Source organism: Oncorhynchus mykiss, chromosome 8 (assembly GCF_057628025.1).
Source record: "Oncorhynchus mykiss isolate SJ-2025 chromosome 8, ASM5762802v1, whole genome shotgun sequence".
Lineage (NCBI taxonomy): Eukaryota > Metazoa > Chordata > Actinopteri > Salmoniformes > Salmonidae > Oncorhynchus > Oncorhynchus mykiss.
In genome coordinates, this window is record NC_143029.1 from 55,010,144 (window position 1) to 55,032,101 (window position 21,958).

Genomic DNA, 21,958 nt, shown 5'->3' on the forward strand with positions numbered 1-21,958 from the left:
CTAGTGGCCTGGCCAAGGCCAGTGGACGCAGTGCATCGCCTGTCCCTGAGATGCTATCAGGCAGGAACACTTGCACATCAGATACTCCCAAAAGTATCACGCACTACACAATCATTTTGATATTGCTCTGATTTTCCATCGAATCCTTGCGTTGCCTACCGTAGTGTACAAATTTGTATCGTCAGTTAATAACGTGACAGCTTTTTTCGACGACAATAAAAAGACAAGGTCGTGTTGGGAAGATACCTGCTTGAGGCAAGAGAAGGCAAGTGTTGGGATAGTTTTGGCAATTCATCCAACATTTACCGTAGAGCCTGCGAGAGATCAGTCAAGTCAGTTGATACCTAATAAAGCTTTTTGAAAAAAGTGGAATGACAAAGTAGTGCGAAGGGGAGGCCATGAGTAGTGTTTGAGAGCTGTGGCGTGTTGGTTTCCTGCTGGGCCCACTATCCACGGTGCATCTGGAACAAAGACTCTCACCCTCTGGTGAGATTCTCTCACTCACAGCGGACAGGGCCGGACGTCTGATCCTCGCCTGTGGGCCTAGACACCCAGCAGAAGCATCTACATGAACACATATGTGATCCTGCGACCAAGGCCAATCATAACGGGTTTTTTTTTTTGGGGGGGGGGGGGGGGGGTTGCCCTGACGTCCATTCTGAGGGTTATATAAACTACATAGCTGATTAACCAGGCCTATATCCCAAAGGTTTCTGCTCCACTCTAAACCGCAATCGTTCACCCCAAACTGTTATTACATTGTGTGCTGATATCATACCACATCATATGCTGTCTTCTGTGGACACAAAACTCCCAACACTCATTCACTTATCTTGGTTTTACTCTAAATCTTCCCCTCGGTCTCTCTCACTCACTACCCCTCTCTCATAAACAGAAACACACACACAGAAACCTCATGATATAGACCAGTGTTTCCCAACCCTGGTCCTCCAGTACCCCCTAACAGTACACATTTACATTGTATCCCTGGCCAAACACACCTCATTCAACTCATTGAGGGCTTGATGATTAGTTGACAAGTTGAATGAATGTGTGCTTGTCCAGGGCTACGATAAAAATGTGATCTGTTAGGGGGTACTGGAGGACCAGCGTTGGGAACCACTGATGTAGTCTACCTCTCTCGACACATAGGCCTACAGCAAAGGAACACCATTGGCTAATTCAATAATGAACGGCCCAGTAGAAAGAGAAGGGGGGAGAAGAGAGGAGTAACTCATCCCTAATAGTCTTTCATCCCCTGAGTGTTAAAACATGTAAATTTATGTAAAAACCCATAGGAAACACATATTTACAATACGTTTAGGTAATCACAAGATGCGGGGGCGGCGTCCTGGGCCGCCGACGGAAGCAGTCAATACAGAAATAGTTTTTATGTCTCATTAATTCCCTTTGCATTCGCCGATACATCCTCTGTTACCGCGGTAATACAGTAATCACTCACAATCGGCCAGTGAAATTATCTGCACTCATCTGTGGAATAAAAAGGCGAAGGGGAAAAGGAGGTGAGAGATCCCATTTTGGCATCGCTCTTGCGTCCTTAATGTTCATCTGGGAGCCGCCGAGCAAACAGCCTCTCCTCTCCCTCGGTGGCGCCACTCGCGAGCCGCTTAATGGCAGCGGGAAGTCGATGACACTCGGCGGCGCTCGCTCGTTAGCCGTGCGCACACCTCGTTCATGCTACATTGCCCGGCCAATGCAACAACAGAGAAGGTCATCGGCGGTGTGATGTGAGGAGGTACTATACCTTTGCATTCACGTTAGATATAAGAAAGACATTGCAGGCTGCATTTAAGTGACATCAAATAGGAAATTGAGAGAATTCAAACGTTGTAACAGGCCTAGAGATTCTCAGAGCCAATGAATATTTGAGTGTTCGTTATGAAAATGTTTAGAATCTGAATGAAAATGTCCATGATGGTATTAAATGTAAAAAAATAAATAATAAAGTTTAAACGATATGATAAAATTGTAAAGGTCACTATGGGACCACATCGAACAGACTTTAATTGTTTTTTTTGTTCTACCTCAGTGGCTGGGATTGGTTTATTTGTTCAACCTCAGTGATTGGGCATAATGACCTAGAACAGGGCTCTCCAACCCTGTTCCTGTAGGTGTTCGGTCAAACCCTTACCTAGCACACCTGATTGTAATAATCAGCTGGTTGATAAAATTAATCAGGTTAGTTAAAACTGCGGTTGGAGAGAACCTACAGGATGGTAGCTCTCTGGGAACAGAGTTCGGAGGCCTGTGCTTCCGCAACGGCATTGCTTTCTCTTTTAAGGTTTAAGGTTGGGTTTCTTGTATAGCACTTTGTGACAACTGCTGATGTAAAAAGGGCTTCATAAAATCTAATTGATTGCTCTAGAACCAAATAAGCTTTCTTCTTTTCAACCATTCTATCTATAACAACAGTGGGACAGAGCAATATTTTGAGTGAAGGTTGAGTTGATCCTCATGGGTCCAGTAATTTCGACCCCTCTTATTTTGATACAATGAGAGCACCGACTTATATAACTGTCTAATACTGCCAACTAGAGGCCAAAAGCAGCACTGCATAAAAATGTATAAGTCCACTGAAAATTGAATGTTGAAACAGTTATACATTTGTTTAGTCCATTAATCAATGTATTTATTTGCAGTGCTTCACATGAATACATAAATACGGAAAGTCAGATGTTATGACCGATTAAATCAGGTTGCCCCTGAAGGGATAAATAAAGTTGTATTGAAGGGAATTCAATTCATGTCCATCAGTTCTAGCTTAACCTCTGTAGCTTGCACATGTAGATGGGCCCAAAGTTAGCGGTGAGGTGAGGAAGGACCAGCTGTCCCAAGTGGGGGTCGGGGGCGAAGTGGAAAGTTTCCTTAAAGAGGCGTGTGATGGGTCGAAGGTCGACTACTTGTAGGCTGATGCCGTGTTCCTCCCGGGCCAGGTGCATGGCCCGCTCCACCACATACTCGTTCTGCAGCTGGGACAGGGAGCAGGTGGAGTAGAGCACCTGTCCCCCCGGACGAACCGCCTCAATACCAGCACTGGTGGAAGAGGAACAGGGAGAGATATTAACTGAAATTATTATCAGATATCGTATGATCAAAATAGGACCGCCAAGATACAAAACTACCCATACATAGATGCAATGAATAGACACAATCAAAGAATTACGATATACTAACTTAAAATATATTATATATATATATATATATATATTTATTTTATGTGATTTTATTGCTTTCACAGTAACATGATAAGTTACTGAACACTTACAGGAGGAGTTCTGTCTGCAGCTGGGGCAGCCTCTGTCTCTCCTTTGTCCTGGCCCTTTTGAAAATGTTGTTCTCATCCTCCATGACAGAGTGTCTGTCTGTGGTGCAGGGAACATCAACAAGGACCTGGAGAGAAAAAGGACATCAGTCTAACAAACCTAAGAGCCCTGTAGAATTGGGATAAGCTAATAGCAGTGGGGCAATTCCATAGTAACGGAGACTCCCGATTTTTTCCCTTAAACTCTTAAATATCAGCTCCGAAATCAAATTCAACGATCTCTGCAGAAAGAATGGGGTGTCCGCTATGACATGACACCTTGACTGGAACTACAGTAAGTGAAGTGGATCAACACCCAGTAACAGAATTGCGGTAACAGAATTTCATCATGTGTCCCTGATCTGTACTACACAGAAATACATAATTATGGATACGAATGTCATTCTCTTCATGGTGATGTATGCTAAATAGGTACACAAAAAGGCAGAAATATGCAATATCCTCCTTTGCATATTTGGGTAATATTCAACACACTGGCTATTATTTCAATGAGGTCCACCGCCAACAAGACCACATTTGTTGGTCTGGACAAAATCTGAACCAATCATAGATGTCAATGTTTCACAAATTTGGACATCAAAAGTACAGCACAGAGTTCAGTACATTATAGCGTACTCAACTCTAGTGTGCTCTACTGTGTACTTTACTGAACTCTACTGTACAGTACAGAAGTGTACTGCATACCTGGGTTCAAATACTATTTAAAAAATCTCAATAACTTTTGCATACATTCAAAGTATTGAGATATCCTATATTCAGAAATCACAAATTTGAAGGGGTGTCCACATACTTGTGTACATATACACAGTACCAATCAAGTTTGGACACATCTACTCATTCAATGTTTTTTTGTTGTTTTTTTTTTACTATTGTCTACATTGTAGAATAATTGTCAAGACATCAAAACTATGAAATAACACATCTGGTATCATGTGGTAACCAAAAAAGTGTTAAATCAAAATATATTTTAGATTCTTCAAAGTAGCCACCCTTTGCCTTGAAAACAGCTTTGCACACTCTTGGCATTTTCTCAACCAGCTTAATGAGAAATGCTTGTCCAACAGTTTTGAAGGAGTTCCCATATATGCTGAGCACTTGTTGACCGCTATTCCTTCACTCTGCGGTCCAACTTATCCCAAACCATGTAAATTGCGCTGAGGTCGGGTGATTGTGGAGGCCATCTGATTCAGCACTCCATCACTCTCCTTGGTCAATTATCCCTTACACAGTCTGGAGGTGTGTTGGGTCATTGTCCTGTTGAAAAACAAATGATAGTCCTACTAATTGAAAACCAGATGGGATGGCATATCACTGCAGAATGCTGTGGAAGCCATGCTGGTTAAGTGTTCCTTGAATTCTAAATAAATCACTGACATTGTCACCAGCAAAGCAACCCCACACCTTCTTCTCTATGCGTCATGGTGGGAACCACACATGCGGAGATAATCCGTTCACCTACTCTGCGTCACAAAGACACGGCAGCTGTAACCAAAAATCTCAAATTTGGACTCATCAGACCAAAATAACCGATTTCCACCAGTCTAATATCCATTGTTCGTGTTTCTTGGCCCAAGCAAGTCTCTTCTTCTTATTGGTGTCCTTTAGTAGTGGTTTCTTTGCAGCAATTCAACCATGAAGGCCTGATTCATGCAGTCTCGTCTGAACAGTTGATGTTGAGATGTGTCTGTTACTTGAACTCTGAAGCATTTATATGGGCTCCAATCTGTTGTGCAATTAACCAATGAACGTATCCTCTGCAGCAGAGGTAACTCTTGGTCTTCCTGTCAACGGACCCCAATTTTTTGGGGGTTGCAATTTATATGGAGCATTCTACCGCTCGCATTCATGGAGCTAAGAAGACACTTTGAACCAAAGCTTCTTGCAGCTGAAACACTTTGTGATGTGTTGCTTTGATATATTTTGAACCATGTATGTTTGTTTATTTAACTTGATCTCGGGTGGTGTGTGCATCATATCTAGAGGTCGACCGATTATGATTTGTCAACGCCGATACCGATTATTGGAGGACCAAAAAAGCCGATACCGATTATTGGAGGACCAAAAAAGCCGATACCGATTAATCGGCCGATTATCAAAAAATGTATCTGTAATAATGACAATTACAACAATACTGAATGAACACTTATTTTAACTTAGTATAATACATAAATAAAAATCAATTTAGCCTCAAATAAATAATGAAACATGTTCAATTTGGTTTAAATAATGCAAAAACAAGTGTTGGAGAAGAAAGTAAAAGTGCAATATGTGCCATGTAAAAAAGCTAACGTTTAAGTACCCTGCTCAGAACATGAGAACATATGAAAGTTGGTGGTTCCTTTTAACATGAGACTTCAATATTCAAGGTAAGAGGTTTTAGGTTGTAGTTAATATAATATTTATAGGACTATTTCTCTCTATACCATTTGTATTTCATTAACCTTTGACTATTGGATGTACTTATAGGCACTTTAGTATTGCCAGTGTAAAAGCTTCCGTCCCTCTCCTCGCCCCTACCTGGGCTCGAACCAGGAACACATCAACAACAGCCACACTCAAAGCAGCGTTACCTATCGCTCCACAAAAGCAGAGGCCCTTGGGGAACAACTACTCCAAGTCTCAGAGCGAGTGACATCACCGATTGAAACGCTATTAGCACGCACCCCGCTAACTGGCTAGCCATTTCACATTGGTTACACCAGCCATTAGGCTGATAGGCTTGAAGTCATAAACAGCGCTGTGCTTGCGAAGAGCTGCTGGCAAAACGCACGAAAGTGCTCTTTGAATGAATGCTTTCGAGCCTGCTGCTGCCTATCATCTCTCAGTCAGACTGCTCTATCAAATATCAAATCATAGACTTAATTATAACATAATAACACACAAAAATACGAGCCTTTGGTCATTAATATGGTCGAATCCGGAAACTATCATTTCGAAAACAAAACCTTTATTATTTCAGTGAAATACGGAACCATTCAGTATTTTATCTAATGGGTGGCAACCTTAAGTCTAAATATTGCTGTTACATTGTACAGCCTTCAATGTTATGTCATAATTACATAATATTCTGGCAAATTAGTTCGCAATGAGCCAGGCTGCCCAAACTGTTGCATATACCCTAACTCTGCATGCAATGAACGCAAGAGAAGTGACAATTTCACCTGGTTAATATTGCCTGCTAACCTGGATTTCTTTTAGCTAAATATGCAGGTTTAAAAATATATACTTCTATGTATTGATTTTAGGAAAGGCATTGGTGTTTATGGTTAGGTACAGTCGTCCAACGATTGTGCTTTTTTCACAAATACGCTTTTGTTAAATCATCCCCCAGCGTTGCATCGATTATATGCAACGCAGGACACGCTAGATAAACTCGTAATATCATCAACCATGTGTAGTTAACTAGTGATTATGATTGATTGATTGTTTTTATAAGAGAAGTTTAATGCTAGCTAGCAACTTAGCTTGGCTTCTTCTGCATTTGCGTAACAGGCAGGCTCCTCGTGGAGTGCAATGTAATCAGGTGATTAGAGCGCTGGACTAGTTAACCATAAGGTTGCAAGATTGAATCCCTGAGCGGACAAGGTAAAAATCTGTCGTTCTGCCCCTGAACAAGGAAGTTAACCCACTGTTCCTAGGCCGTCATTGAAAATAAGAGCGTGTTCTTAAGTGACTTGCCTAGTTAAATAAAGGTGTAAAAATAATAAATAAATTTAAATGTAAAAAAACAACAAAATCCGCGCTCAAAAATACAGATTTCCAATTGTTATGAAAACTTTAAATCGGCCCTAATTAATCGGCCATTCCTATTAATCGGTCAACCTCTAATCATATCTGCTAGAGCAGGGCCAGGGTCTTGGCGGTACAGACGTCCAGCACAGAGTGTCCTTCCTGGACATCCAAAGTCATGTTTGCTGACAATTATTATACTAAATAAAAAAAAAAAGATTGGTTCAGATTGGGTGGACCCAATCTGAACCAACCATGGACGTCTATGTTTGGGTCAAATTAAGGCCAGCCCGGACAGTAAAAAAACACACAAAAAAAAAACACGTCTATGGAAGTTGCAATCAAGGCCAGGCCGCCTTGACCAAATTTCAACGTCCAGTGTGCAGTGGGTAAAAATGCTGGTTACAGTAGATGGAAAGAGAAGGGGCTCATGCGTATGTGTGAGAGAGATAGTCAAGACTATTTTCACTTGCTTTGACCACCATATGAGAAAAAGAAAAGTTATGAGCTGAACATAACAGTATGCCAGTGGAAGGGAGAACTGTAGCAGGTTACACAACTGGTTTGTGACTACTATCATTTCCCATTGTAGTCAATTCAATTGCAGTAATTCCATGAGTGATTTTTCAGAAAGTCTTTTAACAATGTGGTAACATAATTGAGTTTTAATCACTTAATAAATCAAACCAAATTGATATCAGTAAAAACATGAACTAATTGGTAGGTCTACCTTTATGTGTTACTTCTGTGAACTTTCAATATCACGAGGAAGAGAAATGAGAAAATATCTTAAAGAATTTCATGGCACAGGGTAATGTTTCTTTAACTTACAAGGCAAATCATTTCTCCGAAACTACACTGAACAAAAATCTGTTAGTCACATCATTTTTATTTCATTTGTAAAAGTTTGTATGTGGTGTGACCACCATTTGCCTCATGCAGCGGGACACATCTCCTTCACATAAAGTTGATCAGGCTGTTGATTGTGGGCTGTGGAATGTTGTCCCACACCCCTTCAATGACTGTGTGAAGTTACTGGATATTGGCGTGAACTGAAACACGTACACGTCGATCCAGAGAATCCCAAACATGCTCAATGGGTGACATGTCTGGCGAGTATGCAGGTCATTTTCAACTTCCAGGAATTGTGTACAGATCCTTGCAACATGGGGCGGTGCATTATCATGCTGAAACATGAGGTGATGGCGGTGGATGAACGGCACGATAATGGGCCTCAGGATCTCATCTACGGTATCTCTGTGCATTCAAATTGCCATAGATAAAATGCAATTGTGTTTTTTTGTCAGTAGCTTATGCCTGCCCATAGCATAAATCCATTCTGTTCACAACCTTGACATTAGCAAATCGCTCGCCCACATGACGCCATACAAGCTGTCTGCCATCTGCCTAGATCAGTTGAAACCGGGATTCATCCATGAAGATCACACTTCTCCAGTGTGCCAGTGGCCATCAAAGGTGAGCATTTGCCCACTCAGACGATCCCGCCGGTGAAGAAGCCAGGTGTGGAGGTCCTGCCGTGGTGACACGTGGTCTGCGGTTGTGAGGCCGGGTTGGACGTACTGCAAAATGCTCTAAATCGACGGAGGGGGATTATGGTAGATAAATTAACAAAATTATCTGGCAACAGCTCCGGTGGACATTCTTTCAGACAGCATGCCAATTGCACTTTCCCTCTCCCTCTGTGGCATTGTGTTGTGTGACAAATCTTCACATTTTAGAGTGGCCTTTTATTCTCCCCAGCACAAGACAAACCTGTGCAATGATCACGCCGTTTCATCAGCTTCTTGATATGCCACACCTGTCAGGTGGATAGATTATCTTGGCAAAAGAGAAATGCTCACTAACAGGGGTGTACATTTTTTTGCGAAAAAACATTTACAGAAATAAGCTTTTTGCGCATAGGTAAAATTTCTGGTATCTTTAATTTCAGCTCATTAAACACGGAATCAACACTTTACATGTTGTGTTTATATTTTTGTTCAGTGTAAATATAAGTGTTGATATTAGTTGGCAGGGGTCTTTACTCCAACATTACAGTGTTTTAAACCTTTTCAGAACTTTTCTGGTAGATGTTTTCCAAGACCCCATTTCCATCTATTTGCCCAGAAATCAAAGCCTTAGATTATTCCTAATATTTAGGATAGAAAATAGTTTAAAATGTATATATAGCTTAATTTCCCAAATGTATACATCATAGTTTATGGGTCCTTTTAATGGAAAGGCCCAATAATGTCTTACATTTTAAAATATTTTATAAAAGCAACAAATGTTGGTCAAATAATCTCAGTACTTACATTCTGAATTTTTTATTAAACCAAGTAATGTGAAATAATCTCAGTACTTACTCTGTCAAAGGTGTCCCTTTCGATTTCTCCCCATTTCCTGCCGTCAAAGGAAGTAATGCGCATTCTTTCTTCTGTCAACAGCTCTTTCGGTACGTAGCTGTTGAGGACCCGCTGGAGGCGGTAGGTACGAGACACTGAGATGTCATTGACACACAGAAATCCTGAAAAACACATGTCATTACAAATAAATACCAGATCAATGCAAACTTAAAGAGAACTGTAAAAAAATAAAAAAATAAATAAGCTTTACCAGTCTGTGAATTAGATAGAACTTCAACAATGTGTATGCATCATATCTGCTAGACCGTCTTACGGATGGCCTGTGTCTGGAGCAGGGCCAGGGTCTTTCCCCCTGGGGCGGCACAGACGTCCAGCACAGAGTGTCCTTCCTGGACATCCAGGGCCAGGGCAGGCAAAATGGACGCCGCATCCATGAGGTAGTACCCAAGCATCCCATACAAGTCGGGTCTAGGAGGAGAATGGGAATTTTTAAATCATACAACTTGGCAATCAAACAATATCACAATATAGGAGATATGTAGCTACAGTAAATTGTGCTGATGAAACAGACTGAAGCCCAGATTTCATCCTTTTCTTCTCATGTGTCTGTAAAAGAAGCGACGCAAATCTCACCTAGAAGGCTTGAATCTGGAGATATCTCCCCCGGGGAAAACAAAGCACTTGATATTGGTGCGGAGGCGAGGAGGAGCCACATCTTGACTGACACCAACAGACTCGAGGGTTGAAGGGTTATCGTGGAGAGGAAATCCAGGCGCCTGCAGTCTCTCCAGAGCTCCTACACCAACTGGTTGGCAGACAAAGTCTCTACATCCCTGGGACTGCAGGTCTGCAATGACCCCTTCTGTGGTGGAGAAATTGTTTACCAGGGCCCCGTACTTCGGCTCACATAGCATGCTGACGCGGACAGAGGGCCACTGCTCTCCCAGCTGTAAGCTGTAGGTGGCATCAAAGTTCTGTAGGGCCAGGTTTGTGGCAGGGTACTTGGGCTGAGAGCCAGCCTGTTGAAAGAGTATTTGGAAGAATTTAGAAAAATTGCGCTCGTCTTGTGCCATTGTCTACCAACCGGTGCATATTTTTATTTTATGGTGGCTGGCAACCAAAAAAGGTTAAGTGCATCCTTCCTTTATCCATCCCTTAAAGTAATCATTGATTAGACATGGTTGGACACGTGATCACTAGGGCTCCTCCACCACATGGATTTCACCTGCCCACTCATTCCTAATTAGGGATAAGTCTACGAGGGAGGAAGCAAGGTGGGCCAAGCACTTCAGCACGTTATTAGCTGGAAGCGTCACAGAGAAACACAGATAAAAACCAAAGCTGCTATAACGATATTGGAAACCATCTCATCATCAAGCATCTTAGCTTAGAGATCCTCCGGCTGTTAGCTCGGCTGCGAGAATAGGAAAACCTGCTTTCTCAGTTTGAAATGCCTCCTACAAAGAAAGCTGTCTGAGTCGGGCAGTGGTGACCCGTCCCAATCAAACGGACAGATGTGAAGCTCAACTCTGGGGCCCACGGGAGACTGGACACTCGCAAGGCGTAGGAGATCACGAAGGCAGTCTGGGCACCCATCTATTCGAGAAGATCCAATCCATCTATCAAACTGCTTTGCCCTGCCTGAGACAGACCTACCAGCCCCAGGAGTCAGCACGGATCCTGGGTGTATACCAATAGCCAGCAGGCACCCACAGCACCAAGGTCATTTCCCCATCAGATTCCATCATGACCACCATTGTGGGCAGCTTGATGGTGACCCAGGATCCCGGTTCTGGCCAAATACTCCAATATTGACACTGTCACTTACGTAGGTTTTAACAACCTTCATTTTAGGTGATCTGAGGTAGGACTACATTTGTTTTTTAAAGACCCTCGCTAGCACAGGGAAGGGAATACTTTTCTCTGGCCCCCTCCCATGCTACCAGAAGGGTTCAGAATGTTTCAGCCGACTCTTTGTCCTAAACAAGTAACCAAAGAAACTTTGCAATGACAGGAGTCTCTTTTTGTGACAACTTTGATTTGCTGTGGGAGCAACCAGCTCTTTTTAAAAGAGATGGGATTCACCCTAGCCGCAGTGGTTCCAGGATTATTTCCAGCAACATTGCAAACTATTTTAGACTGACAGACCGGTTCTGGTAATTCTCCAGTTCTCCCTGTCAGAATAAGCAACAGAGGACTTGGAAACAACATCAACTCCTATAGAAATGGCACTATGGTTATTGTTAGTAACCTTATGTTCCTTTAACTCCGCCTTCTAGCGAATTTATTCAAACTGTCATCTACCATTCTGATAGATTGGGTTCCTGAGTGGCGCAGTGGTCTAAGGCACTGCATCTCAGTGCAAGAGGTGTCACTGCAGTACCTGGTTTGAATCCAGGCTGCATCACATCCGGACGTAATTGGGAGTCCCATAGGGCGGCGCATAATTGGCCCAGTGTCGGCCAGGGTAGGCCGTAAAATTGTGTAGTTTTACTAGATCCTCTTTCTCGTGAATGACTTCATTACTGAGGGCAAAGTTGATTGCATGTTTCTCATTGAAATGTGGTTGTCTTCAGACTGTGGTGCCGCGCTGGACTCCAACTTTTCATAGGGCTCCTGAGTTTTACTTATTTCACCTTTATTTAACCAGGTAGGCTAGTTGAGAACAAGTTCTCATTTGCAACTGCGACCTGGCCAAGATAAAGCGTAGCAATTCGACACATACAACAACAGAGTTACACATGGAATAAACAAAACATACAGTCAATAATACAGTAGAACAAAAGAAAACAAAAAAGTCTATATACAGTGAGTGCAAATGAGGTAAGTTAAGGAAATAAATAGGCCATGGTGGTAAAGTAATTACAATATAGCAATTAAACACTGGAATGGTAGATTGGCAGAAGATGAATGTGCAGGTAGAGATACTGGGGTGCAAAAGAGCAAAATAAATAAATAAATACCAGTATGGGGATGAGGTAGGTAGATAGACAGATGGGCTATGTACAGGTGCAGTGATCTGTAAGCTGCTCTGACAGCTGGTGCTGAAAGATAGTCAGGGAGATGTGAGTCTTCAGCTTCAGTGGTGCAGTGGTCTAAGGCACTGCATCTACAGACACCCTGGTTCGAATCGAGACTGTATCACAACTGGCCATGATTGGCGCACAATTGGCCCAGCGTAGGCCGTCATTGTAAATAAGAACTTTTTCTTAACCGACTTGCCTTGTTGAACAAAAAAATCATACTCTATCAGAAAATTTTCTCAGCTCTAAGGACATTGAATTTGGCGACTTTGGGTCTTTTGAGCATCATGCTATACTGTTTAAATGTCAGCCACCAGCGCTGGACAAACCCTGCATACGCCACCAAAGCACTGCCCCACTTTTTTTATTGATCTATCTGAACTATTGTCTACTGTCCTTGAGAACTATGATAAAATCATTGTGTTGGGTGATTTTAATATTCATGTTGACCAAGTGACTGACTCTAAGGCCATTGAATTTAAGAATCTTTTGAGCTCTATAGACTTTATTCAACATGTTACTGGGCCCATCCATAACTGCAGCCATACTCTGGACCTGGTTATTACCAAGGGGCTTTCTATTGACATATCCTCTATTGTTGATGTTGCTTTATCTGATCACCACTGTGCATTTTTTACTACCTTGATGCCCATAGCACAGGGTAATAATGAATGCATTAAGAAATGCTATCTTACCTCTGAAGTTGCTACAGATTTGATTGAGTTTATGAACAATACTCCAAAACCTAGTCTGCTTTCCTTGTGATGATTTAGTTGATAACTTGAATAGCAAATTAAAAGACAACCATTGATTCCATAGCTCCAGTAAAGTTGAAAAGGGCCACGTAAGAAAAAAGGGCATGTTGCGTTTGTTTTTTGGTTACCCCTTGGCAGCGTTGTCAGAAAGCACAGCATTGATTTTCACTGCTACGCAGACAATACACAACTTTCCCTTTGTGTCACCAGAGGATTTTTGCTCCACGGATAAATTATTAGACTGTATTAATGATTTAAAATAATTGGATGGCTCAACTTCCTCAAGCTAAATCGAGACAAAACTGAGGTACGCATTGTTAGAACTAGTGACGCACCGGTATTACATTTTTGGCCGATACTCAATATTTTCCTTGCCAAAACAAAAGAACGATACCGATAACCGATATATACAATTTTAGCGGCCTTTTAAGCATTCTAGTACAGTTAAATAGTTAGCACACACACACAGCAGTCTAAGGCATTGCATCTCAGTGCAAGAGGCATCACTACAGTCTCTGGTTAGAATCCAGGCTGTATCACATCCGGCAGTGATTGGGAGTCCCATAGGGCGGCGCACAATTGGCTCAGCGTTGTCCGTCATTGTAAAAAAGAATTTGTTCTTAACTGACTTGTCTAGTTAAATAAAGGTTACACACACTAAAACGTTATTTTGTTGGTATTTACATGTCCCCATTACCAGTAAAACCTAATCAAAACCTATTTCTTTCACTTACTTGCTGTGCTGCTTCGTTCATTTGTTCAGTATTTTCATTCTCAACCAGGATTTCTATGGAACGCCGTTTGGATCTTTGCATGTCAAAAAAGATACGTCAAATAGCACTATTTGATGTGTCAAATAACACAACATCTGTTTCAGTAGCTATAGTTAGCTAGCTAACTATATAGCTAGGTGCCATCATCTAAAATAACCCTAATTTATAAGACAGTTCTCATTTAATTAATGGTGGTCGGACCCATCTATGTAAAGCTAGCCACAATAAGGATTAGCCTTTAAAATAAAAGTATAGCATAATTCTAATATTTGTATTAATTTGCATTACTGTCAATGACAATTTTATTTTGAAGGCAAAGCGCAAATTCCACTATTGTGCCTAATCCTTACTGTGGCTAGCTTCAAAACACATAACCCGGTGCGGTCGAACCTCACTAGCCAGATGAAGCTAGCTGGCTGCTTATAACTTTAGCTTTGGGCAACAGAGTTAAGTTGCTGACTAGCTATTTATTTTCATTAACTGAAGTTCAATTTCAATAGGTGAACAACAAGTGGCAACCTAGCTAAAAACTTTCTCACAAGGATTCCTAAATCATTGCTAAGAATAATGAAAATGACTGCAGGTTCCACTGGTCATTGTTTTCAGGCTGGTTGTATTGGTGCTAGCTAGGTACCAAGCTAAAGCTAGCTAACCCAGAAGTTGCGGTCGAACAAATAATGCTTTATTACCAACGCGGTATTGTAAACACACCGTTTGTGGCCGGTGTTTGCAGACTTTTTTTGTACAGCTTTGACAGTGCTACTGTCTCTGACACGCAGACCCAAACGGCGTTCCATAGTATGCATGTTGTGAAGCTAATAGCAGTGACGCCAATACTGTGTAACTCCAGTAGGGAAACATATTTTTTTTAAATAGCACACTTCGTAGTGTGTACTGGTGCACAACCAGTTGGCGAAAGCCAACATCTCCCACAACAGAGAACGGTTTATTGTCAAGGGCAATGAATTCCATTTTCTTGGCTTTAATAGATTTAGCCTTTGAGTTGTCTCGCTGAAATTTTGCTACACTTTCAAATGACTAATTGATCCACACGGCAGACATGGGCTAGTTTAAGAATGCTGTGTTGCACGTATATTGCAAAATTTTACTTGCCGTCATTTACCTACCTTATATAGGTATGCCCGTCATTTTTGACATCGTTTTTGCACATCGGGGCGTTAACCTCTTTGGGCTAGGGGGCAGTATTTTCACGTCCGGATGAAAAGCGTGCCCAGAGTAAACTGCCTGTTACTCAGGCCCAGAAGCTAGGATATGCATATTATTTTGGATAGAAAACACTGAGGTTTCTAAAACTGTTTGAATGATGTATGTGAGTATAACTGAAAAATCCAACCAGGAAGTGGGAAATCTGAGGATTGTAGTTTTTCATGTGATTGCCTATCCAATATCCAGTGTAAATGGGGCCAGATTGCACTCCCTAAGGCTTCCACTAGATGTCAACAGTCTTTAGAAAGTTGTTTCAGGCTTCTATTGTGAAAAGGGAGAGAATAAGACCACACAGTAAGTGTATCCCTAGTTAGAACTAGTGTATCCCTAATTAGAACCAAAGCACAGAGAGAACCTGGCCGCACATTTTTATTTGCGGGCAATAAAGATTAAACATCAGGTTAAAACCTGTTATTTTAGATCCTGAACTCAATTTTAAACCACACATTAGGAATGTAAACTAAATATATTTTTACCCCCTGAGGAACATTGCCACAGTGCGGCCGTTTCTTTCTCAGGCTGATACAGAGAAACTCATCCATGCTTTTATTACAAGCATGCTTGACTACTGTAATGCTCTCCTGTCTGGTCTAACTAAGGAAGCCATTGGTCAACTGCAAAACATACAGAATGCTGCAGCACGGGTACTGACCAAGACCAGATGGAGAGCACAAATTACACCCGTTTTAAGGTCTCTGCACCAGCTGCCTGTGAGTTTTAAGATTCTTCTATTAGTTTTTAAAATAATCCACGATTGTGCACCCCAATGGTTCAATTCGATTCCAGGCTGAATCCCAACCAGCTGTGATTGGCAGTCCCAAAGGGCGGCGCACAAAAGGCCCAGCATCGTCCGTGTTAGGGTTTGGCCGGGGTAGGCAGCCATTGTAAATAAGAATTTGTTCTTAACTGACTTGCCTAGTTAAATAAAGGTTAAAACATAAATAAAAAGGCTAGGACCAAGAGACATAGAGAGGCAGCCTTTAGTTATGCCCCCAGCCTCTGGAATAGCCTGCTAGAGAACCTGAGGCGTCCCACAAGTGTGGACATATTTAAAGGAGATCTTAAAACATCTTTTAAACTTTGCTTTTCCTTTGTGTTTTTTAGTCATTCCATTTTTGTTATTTTGTTTTTAACCCGCTTATGTTTGTGTAGTAAATTATTGTTTTTATTTTCATAGGTTTTCACCCCCCAGTGAAGCACATTGTGTTACATTCCATGTCTGAAATGTGCTGTAGAAATACAACTTGGTTTGATGAACTGGAAACTAACATTTCCAAGATACTTTTTACTGAATCAAGAATGAAGAAAGTATCGCCAAGAACAGGTTAGTTCAAATCTATGTCGGCGGTTTGTGTGGGGCTTTCCTGTAACGCCCAGTAAGAAATATTTGGTGAAATCTCATTGTACGCCAGATAACGTAATCTCACTAACTTTAATACATCGCCGTGGTCCATACAATTGACCTTATTTTATCGCCCCCAAAAACGTAATACTTCCAGATCAACTGTAATGTTAATACCATTGTAAAGCACAATTTCTCCCCTTTCCAACAAAATAAATGACGAGACCTTCATGATGCCCGTTTCTGCATAATTCAACAAGGCAATGAGCTCCGTCGGGTCTTTTTAAAAATGGCAGGTGGGGAAGCTAAACTATTGTGTGATAGTGAGAAGGAGAGATGTTGTGTGGGAAAACTGCCTTTTTTCACTCGATCTGTCCAATTTATCACCTTATCGCCTCTAAAATTTAAATAAAACACTATAAAGAGTTTATATAATGTGTCATTACATAACTATTTGAAGGTTTGTGTCGAATTTAAATCGGGTTTTTAGGGCGGTGCTAAAGTGATCTTCAGAGGTAAACATTGTCTTTTGAGAGTCATGATCGCTTACAGTGACGACGCAAAAAATGACTAGGTATCCCCCTTACCCCCGTCACTGTCCATTTCTTGTTTTTAAAGTGCTACACCTGGTGGAGAGAGATTGTAAGACAGAAAGTCGCTTTATGCGTGCTGTACGTTACGACATGACACGTCACGATGTAACGGAGGTCCCGTTTTTTCAACTTTTCTCCAATGCTTTAGAACCATTACCATGTCGATCAACGCTTGAATAGAAACCTAGTTCACACCCCCGATTTTGAAGTCAACACAGCCCCATTAGTTTTCTTTGTAGCCTTGTTTGAATGTTGTGGTTGCACACTTTTTTACGGAATGGGGTGAGTTTACGTTAATCTGTAGCTAAAGTCCTGCATGTGCGCAAGCAATCGAATCTGAAGAGGTTTACTGGGGTCTTCAGCAATTAGCACTCCCCTTAACATAGGTGCAGTCATTTGTGAGATGAAGAAATGCACCTGCTGCAGCAGACCTACATTTTGAGAAGGTTAATAATAGCTAGGTACTTTCGTTGTTTTCATCTAAATTTCACCTGCATATCTTCAGTTACTGCTTGCTGTTGCCAGTCAAGAGTTAGCTAGCTGCTAACCCATTCAAACACCAGCTACAATTAGCATCTTCTGGCTGGGGGAGTTTTGTTAAGAGCCCCCACGCTCACTCTGAACGTTAAAACGCATCGCTTGAGGTAGGGTTAAGAAATGCATCTTTCATATCAGTAAGGAATAATTTTCAAAAAACAAAGGATAAATTACTACAAACTTTTTATAGTGTAAGTGTTCCCACACCGTCATATCGCCATGTTACAGCGCTTGTTTGCGTAAAACAGATGGAAGACATAGGTTAAGGTCCAAACTAGAGGTCGACAGATTTATCGGAATGACCGATTAATTAGGGCCGATTTCAAGTTTTCATAACAATCTGTATTTTTGGACACCGATTTTGCCTATTTCTTTTTGGAAATATATATTTTTTTAAACCTTTATTTAATCGTTATTTAACTAGGCAAGTCAGTTAAGAACACATTCTTATTTTCAATGACGGCTTAGGAACAGTGGGTTAACTGCCTCCTCCAGGGGCAGAACGACAGATTTTCACCTTGTCAGCTCGGGGGATCCAATCTTGCAACCTTACAGTTAACTAGTCCAACGCAATAGCAACCTGCCTCTTGTTGCACTCCACAAGGAGACTGCCTGTTACACAAATACAGTAAGCCAAGGTAAGTTGCTCGCTAGCATTAAACTTATCTTATAAAAAACAATCAATCATAATCACTAGTTAACTACACATGGTTGATGATTATTACTAGATATTATCTAGCTTGTCCTGTATAATCTGACTGAGCATACAAGCATACAAGTATTTAAGTATCTGACTGAGCAGTGGTAGGCAGAAGCAGGCGCGTAAACATTAATTCAAACAGCACTTTCGTGCGTTTTGCCAGCAGCTCTTCGTTGTGAATCAAGCATTGCGCTGTTTATGACTTCAAGCCTATCAACTCCCGAGATGATGCTAATGTAACCGAAGTGAAATGGCTGGCTAGTTAGCGCGTGCTAATAGCATTTCAAACGTCACTCGCTCTGAGCCTGTGGTTGTTTCCCTTGCTCTGCATGGGTAACGCTGCTTCGAGGGTGGCTGTTGTCGTTGTGTTTCTGGTTCGAGCCCAGGGAGGAGCGAGGAGAGGGACGGAAGCTATACTGTTACACTGGCAATACTAAAGTGCCTATAAGAACATCCAATAGTCAAAGGTTAATGAAATACAAATGGTATAGAGGGAAATAGTCCTATAATTCCTATAATAACTACAACCTAAAACTTATTACCTGGGAATATTGAAGACTCATGTTAAAAGGAACAGTTTTCATATGTTCTCATGTTCTGAGCAAGGAACTTAAATGTTAGCTTTCTTACATGGCACATATTGCACTTTTACTTTCTTCTCCAACACTTTGTTTTTGCATTATTTAAACCAAATTGAACATGTTTCATTATTTATTTGAGGCTAAATTGATTTTATTGATGTATTATATCACTGAAGTGTTCATTCAGTATTGTTGGAATTGTCATTATTAAAAAATAAAAAAAATAAAAATGTATTTATTTTAAAATCGGCAGATTAATCGGTATCTGTTTTTTTGGTCCTCCAATAATCGGTATTGGCGTTGAAAAATCATAATCGGTCGACCTCTAGTCCAAACACTTAAAAAGACTATCTCCCCCCCTATCTCCTCAAATTAAGTGGACAATGATGACGTCTGACGAGTACACACATCCAGGGCAAGGGAGGAAGGAATGATTTTTAAAATGGACCACCCTTTGCTGGAAATTTGTCACTCGTTCATCCCGTGATGATTGTGTTTTCAGCCACCAGTAGCTTGTGTTTGTCACGTGTAAATTGCAACAGAATTGAAAATAAATAAACAGAAGTACAAATCGATATATGACGTTAGACTAGTGTACTGAAAGTCAGGTTAATAACACTACTTGGTGGATAGTCTCAATTTTCGAGCAGCAGAAGGACAAACCGCAGACAACCGGTAGAGAGAGTTTAAAAGTAATTAAGTCAACATTCTGGCGTGTAAGGAACAGTTACACAATTTTGCATTTAAGCTGGCTCTGAACATATGCGTAAAACTATAACGGTGGAGGAAGTGTAGTTTAAAAACTGGAGGCACACGCAGCTCATTGATCTGTGCAAAACTGCAACAGTACATATCTTTTAATTTTAAAGATGATTTTTTTCGGATATGAAAGATATGGGGCATTTCAGCATGTTTAGCAAGCGATGATTAACGTTTCTAAACGTTAAAACAAAGAATCGGAAATGAAGTTCACACGCAGCCAACCTTGGCCTGGTCGAAGCTAAACGCTGATAAGGGTTTTCGAGCGTTAGCTAACCGCCAACTTTAGTCAACGACTGGTTGTCGATTGTTCCAATTATTGTTAGCTAACTACGTCGTACGTACCCATTTGGCTTTCACGCGATTCCGTCGGGGTGTCAGGCACCGTAAATCTTTAATTTTTCGAAGCAATATTCTCGTGTCCATGAGCGCCGCCATGTTGGTGTACGACACCCTTTCCCGTCCGTCTTTCCATCTGACAGAAAAGGTTCCCCCTAAAGGACACACTCTTCACACCACTTCGATAGAAAGTGCTTTTCGTAGCAGATTTTGAATGCATTTTCGCAAACCCTAACTCATACCTTTTTGCTAACCTCAACCGAAGTCACATAACCTGCTACGTTAATTATCCTAACCTGCTATTAAAGTAACTTCGTTTATCGAGGTGTTTCCCCCATCAGATGGGACGATCCCATACCAATCATATGGAGATTGTTGGACTGCCATCTAGAGAAAATGGATGCATTCGTCCAGTGAACTCTATAGCTACGTTATTTCCTGCGTGTGACCTAACATCTCCTCCAGATTCAAATCTTGTTAGCAAGGTCATTTTCCTTCAACCAGTATTGTCTAAAATCATGGTTTTCCAAAATGATAATGTATGGGGAGCCTGATGAGGTATTGTACAATATCAATCTTCATATTTCAATGTTTTCTCTGCTAATCCTAGCAATGTGTCAAGAGTGAAATTAGCATTACGCAGCTCATTAGCAAAATAGTGAGCCATAGAATGCCAGACGTTGATGACAAAATGTGCCACGAAGGACTGCCACGCCACCTTCCTGTTCAAGTGAGCACAGCACAACATGAGTCCAAAAATGTATTAAATGCTGCTGCATAAAGGATGTAATATGCCAGGGAGATATGTATACTGTAGCTAAGAAAGTAATCGTAAATGTAAGCTGTGCCTCACCCTAATAATTTGGTCCCTTTTCCCCCTCATAATTTAGCCTATTGTTCTGACTTGGTGGTACACATGTAGCCTATTAGCTTATATTGGAATATTGTAAGTGCTTTCATTGTCTGCTTATATGCCCCCTTTTTTATCCTACGGTCTGACTTGGTGTACAGGGAGAATACTGTAGTTACTGTTCAGTCGCTGTATATCTCAAAAGTGCTGAACAAAGTCATATTGACTACATCCGTCATAGCTCGCTCATGTCTTAATCGAAATTACAGATTGCCTCTTATCCGCTCTCTTATGCCATAGTTTGTACATCTCAATTGTCAGTAGAAACCACAATTGTGCAAGTAAGCCATATCAGCAATTTGTTTTTTTTAAAGGCAGTAAATGAATCTGAATTAACTGTTTCGTTGCCAGACAAGGCTCTGCTGATGACCAGGTGTAGCAGTGGTAAGGTGTTGGGAATCTGTTGTTGGGACAGCTTTATGTAGGCTCTAACAGTTTGTGTGCACCTTTTGTCACTGGTATAGTCCAATTAATATATTGTTTAGTGTTGTTGTGTAGTGGTATTGATGGCATGCATAACATTTAAGGGGAGTTTGCCCACCAAGATTTACATGCTAAAATCACCACTGCACCTAGGTATGAAACATGGAATGAAAACTAGCTTTAGAAGTAGATTATTTGAAAAAATCTAGTTGCTTAACTATCATCTGATCATCATTATCAAAAAAGAGTAGCTAATTGCTATTGAACCCATAACCTAATAAAGTTTACAATAGATCATTTTTGTCTCTGATTTCCCAAACTCATATTGACTTCCTATGTATCGAGTCAAATGTCACATTTTCACAGTTAAGGTGTATGCTGCATCCGACTAACATTGTCACTGAACAGGAGGAAGAGGCACAAGCAGAGGAGGAAGACATGGTAACGGTTGAATATATATTTCCATATGAATACATTTTTTTTCAAGAACTGTTTAATTCATTTTTAGACTTAACTCTCACACTTTTGTTAAACATTGAGAAGTAGTGTTTTGGATGC

At 41.1% G+C, this 21,958-nt stretch overlaps 1 protein-coding gene across 2 annotated transcripts; it reads right to left on the bottom strand.

Moving 5' to 3' along the window:
* Positions 1-2,624: 2,624 nt before the first annotated feature.
* nsun4 (NOP2/Sun RNA methyltransferase 4) lies at positions 2,625-20,465 on the bottom strand. Of its 2 annotated transcripts, none has more exons than XR_016482452.1 (6): positions 20,074-20,233; positions 10,072-10,457; positions 9,689-9,906; positions 9,439-9,599; positions 3,287-3,411; positions 2,625-3,054 (listed from the first exon to the last, which is right to left on the bottom strand). XR_016482452.1 is itself a non-coding variant. In XM_036985657.2 (6 exons), exons 1-6 carry the CDS (start codon positions 20,164-20,166, stop codon positions 2,778-2,780), a joined length of 1,197 nt encoding a protein of 398 aa, XP_036841552.1. In that variant the 5' UTR covers positions 20,167-20,465; the 3' UTR covers positions 2,625-2,777. The 2 variants fall into 2 exon arrangements, 1 of the variants encoding a protein (XP_036841552.1); XM_036985657.2 differs by having other exon boundaries at positions 9,752-9,906; positions 20,074-20,465.
* Positions 20,466-21,958: the final 1,493 nt, after the last annotated feature.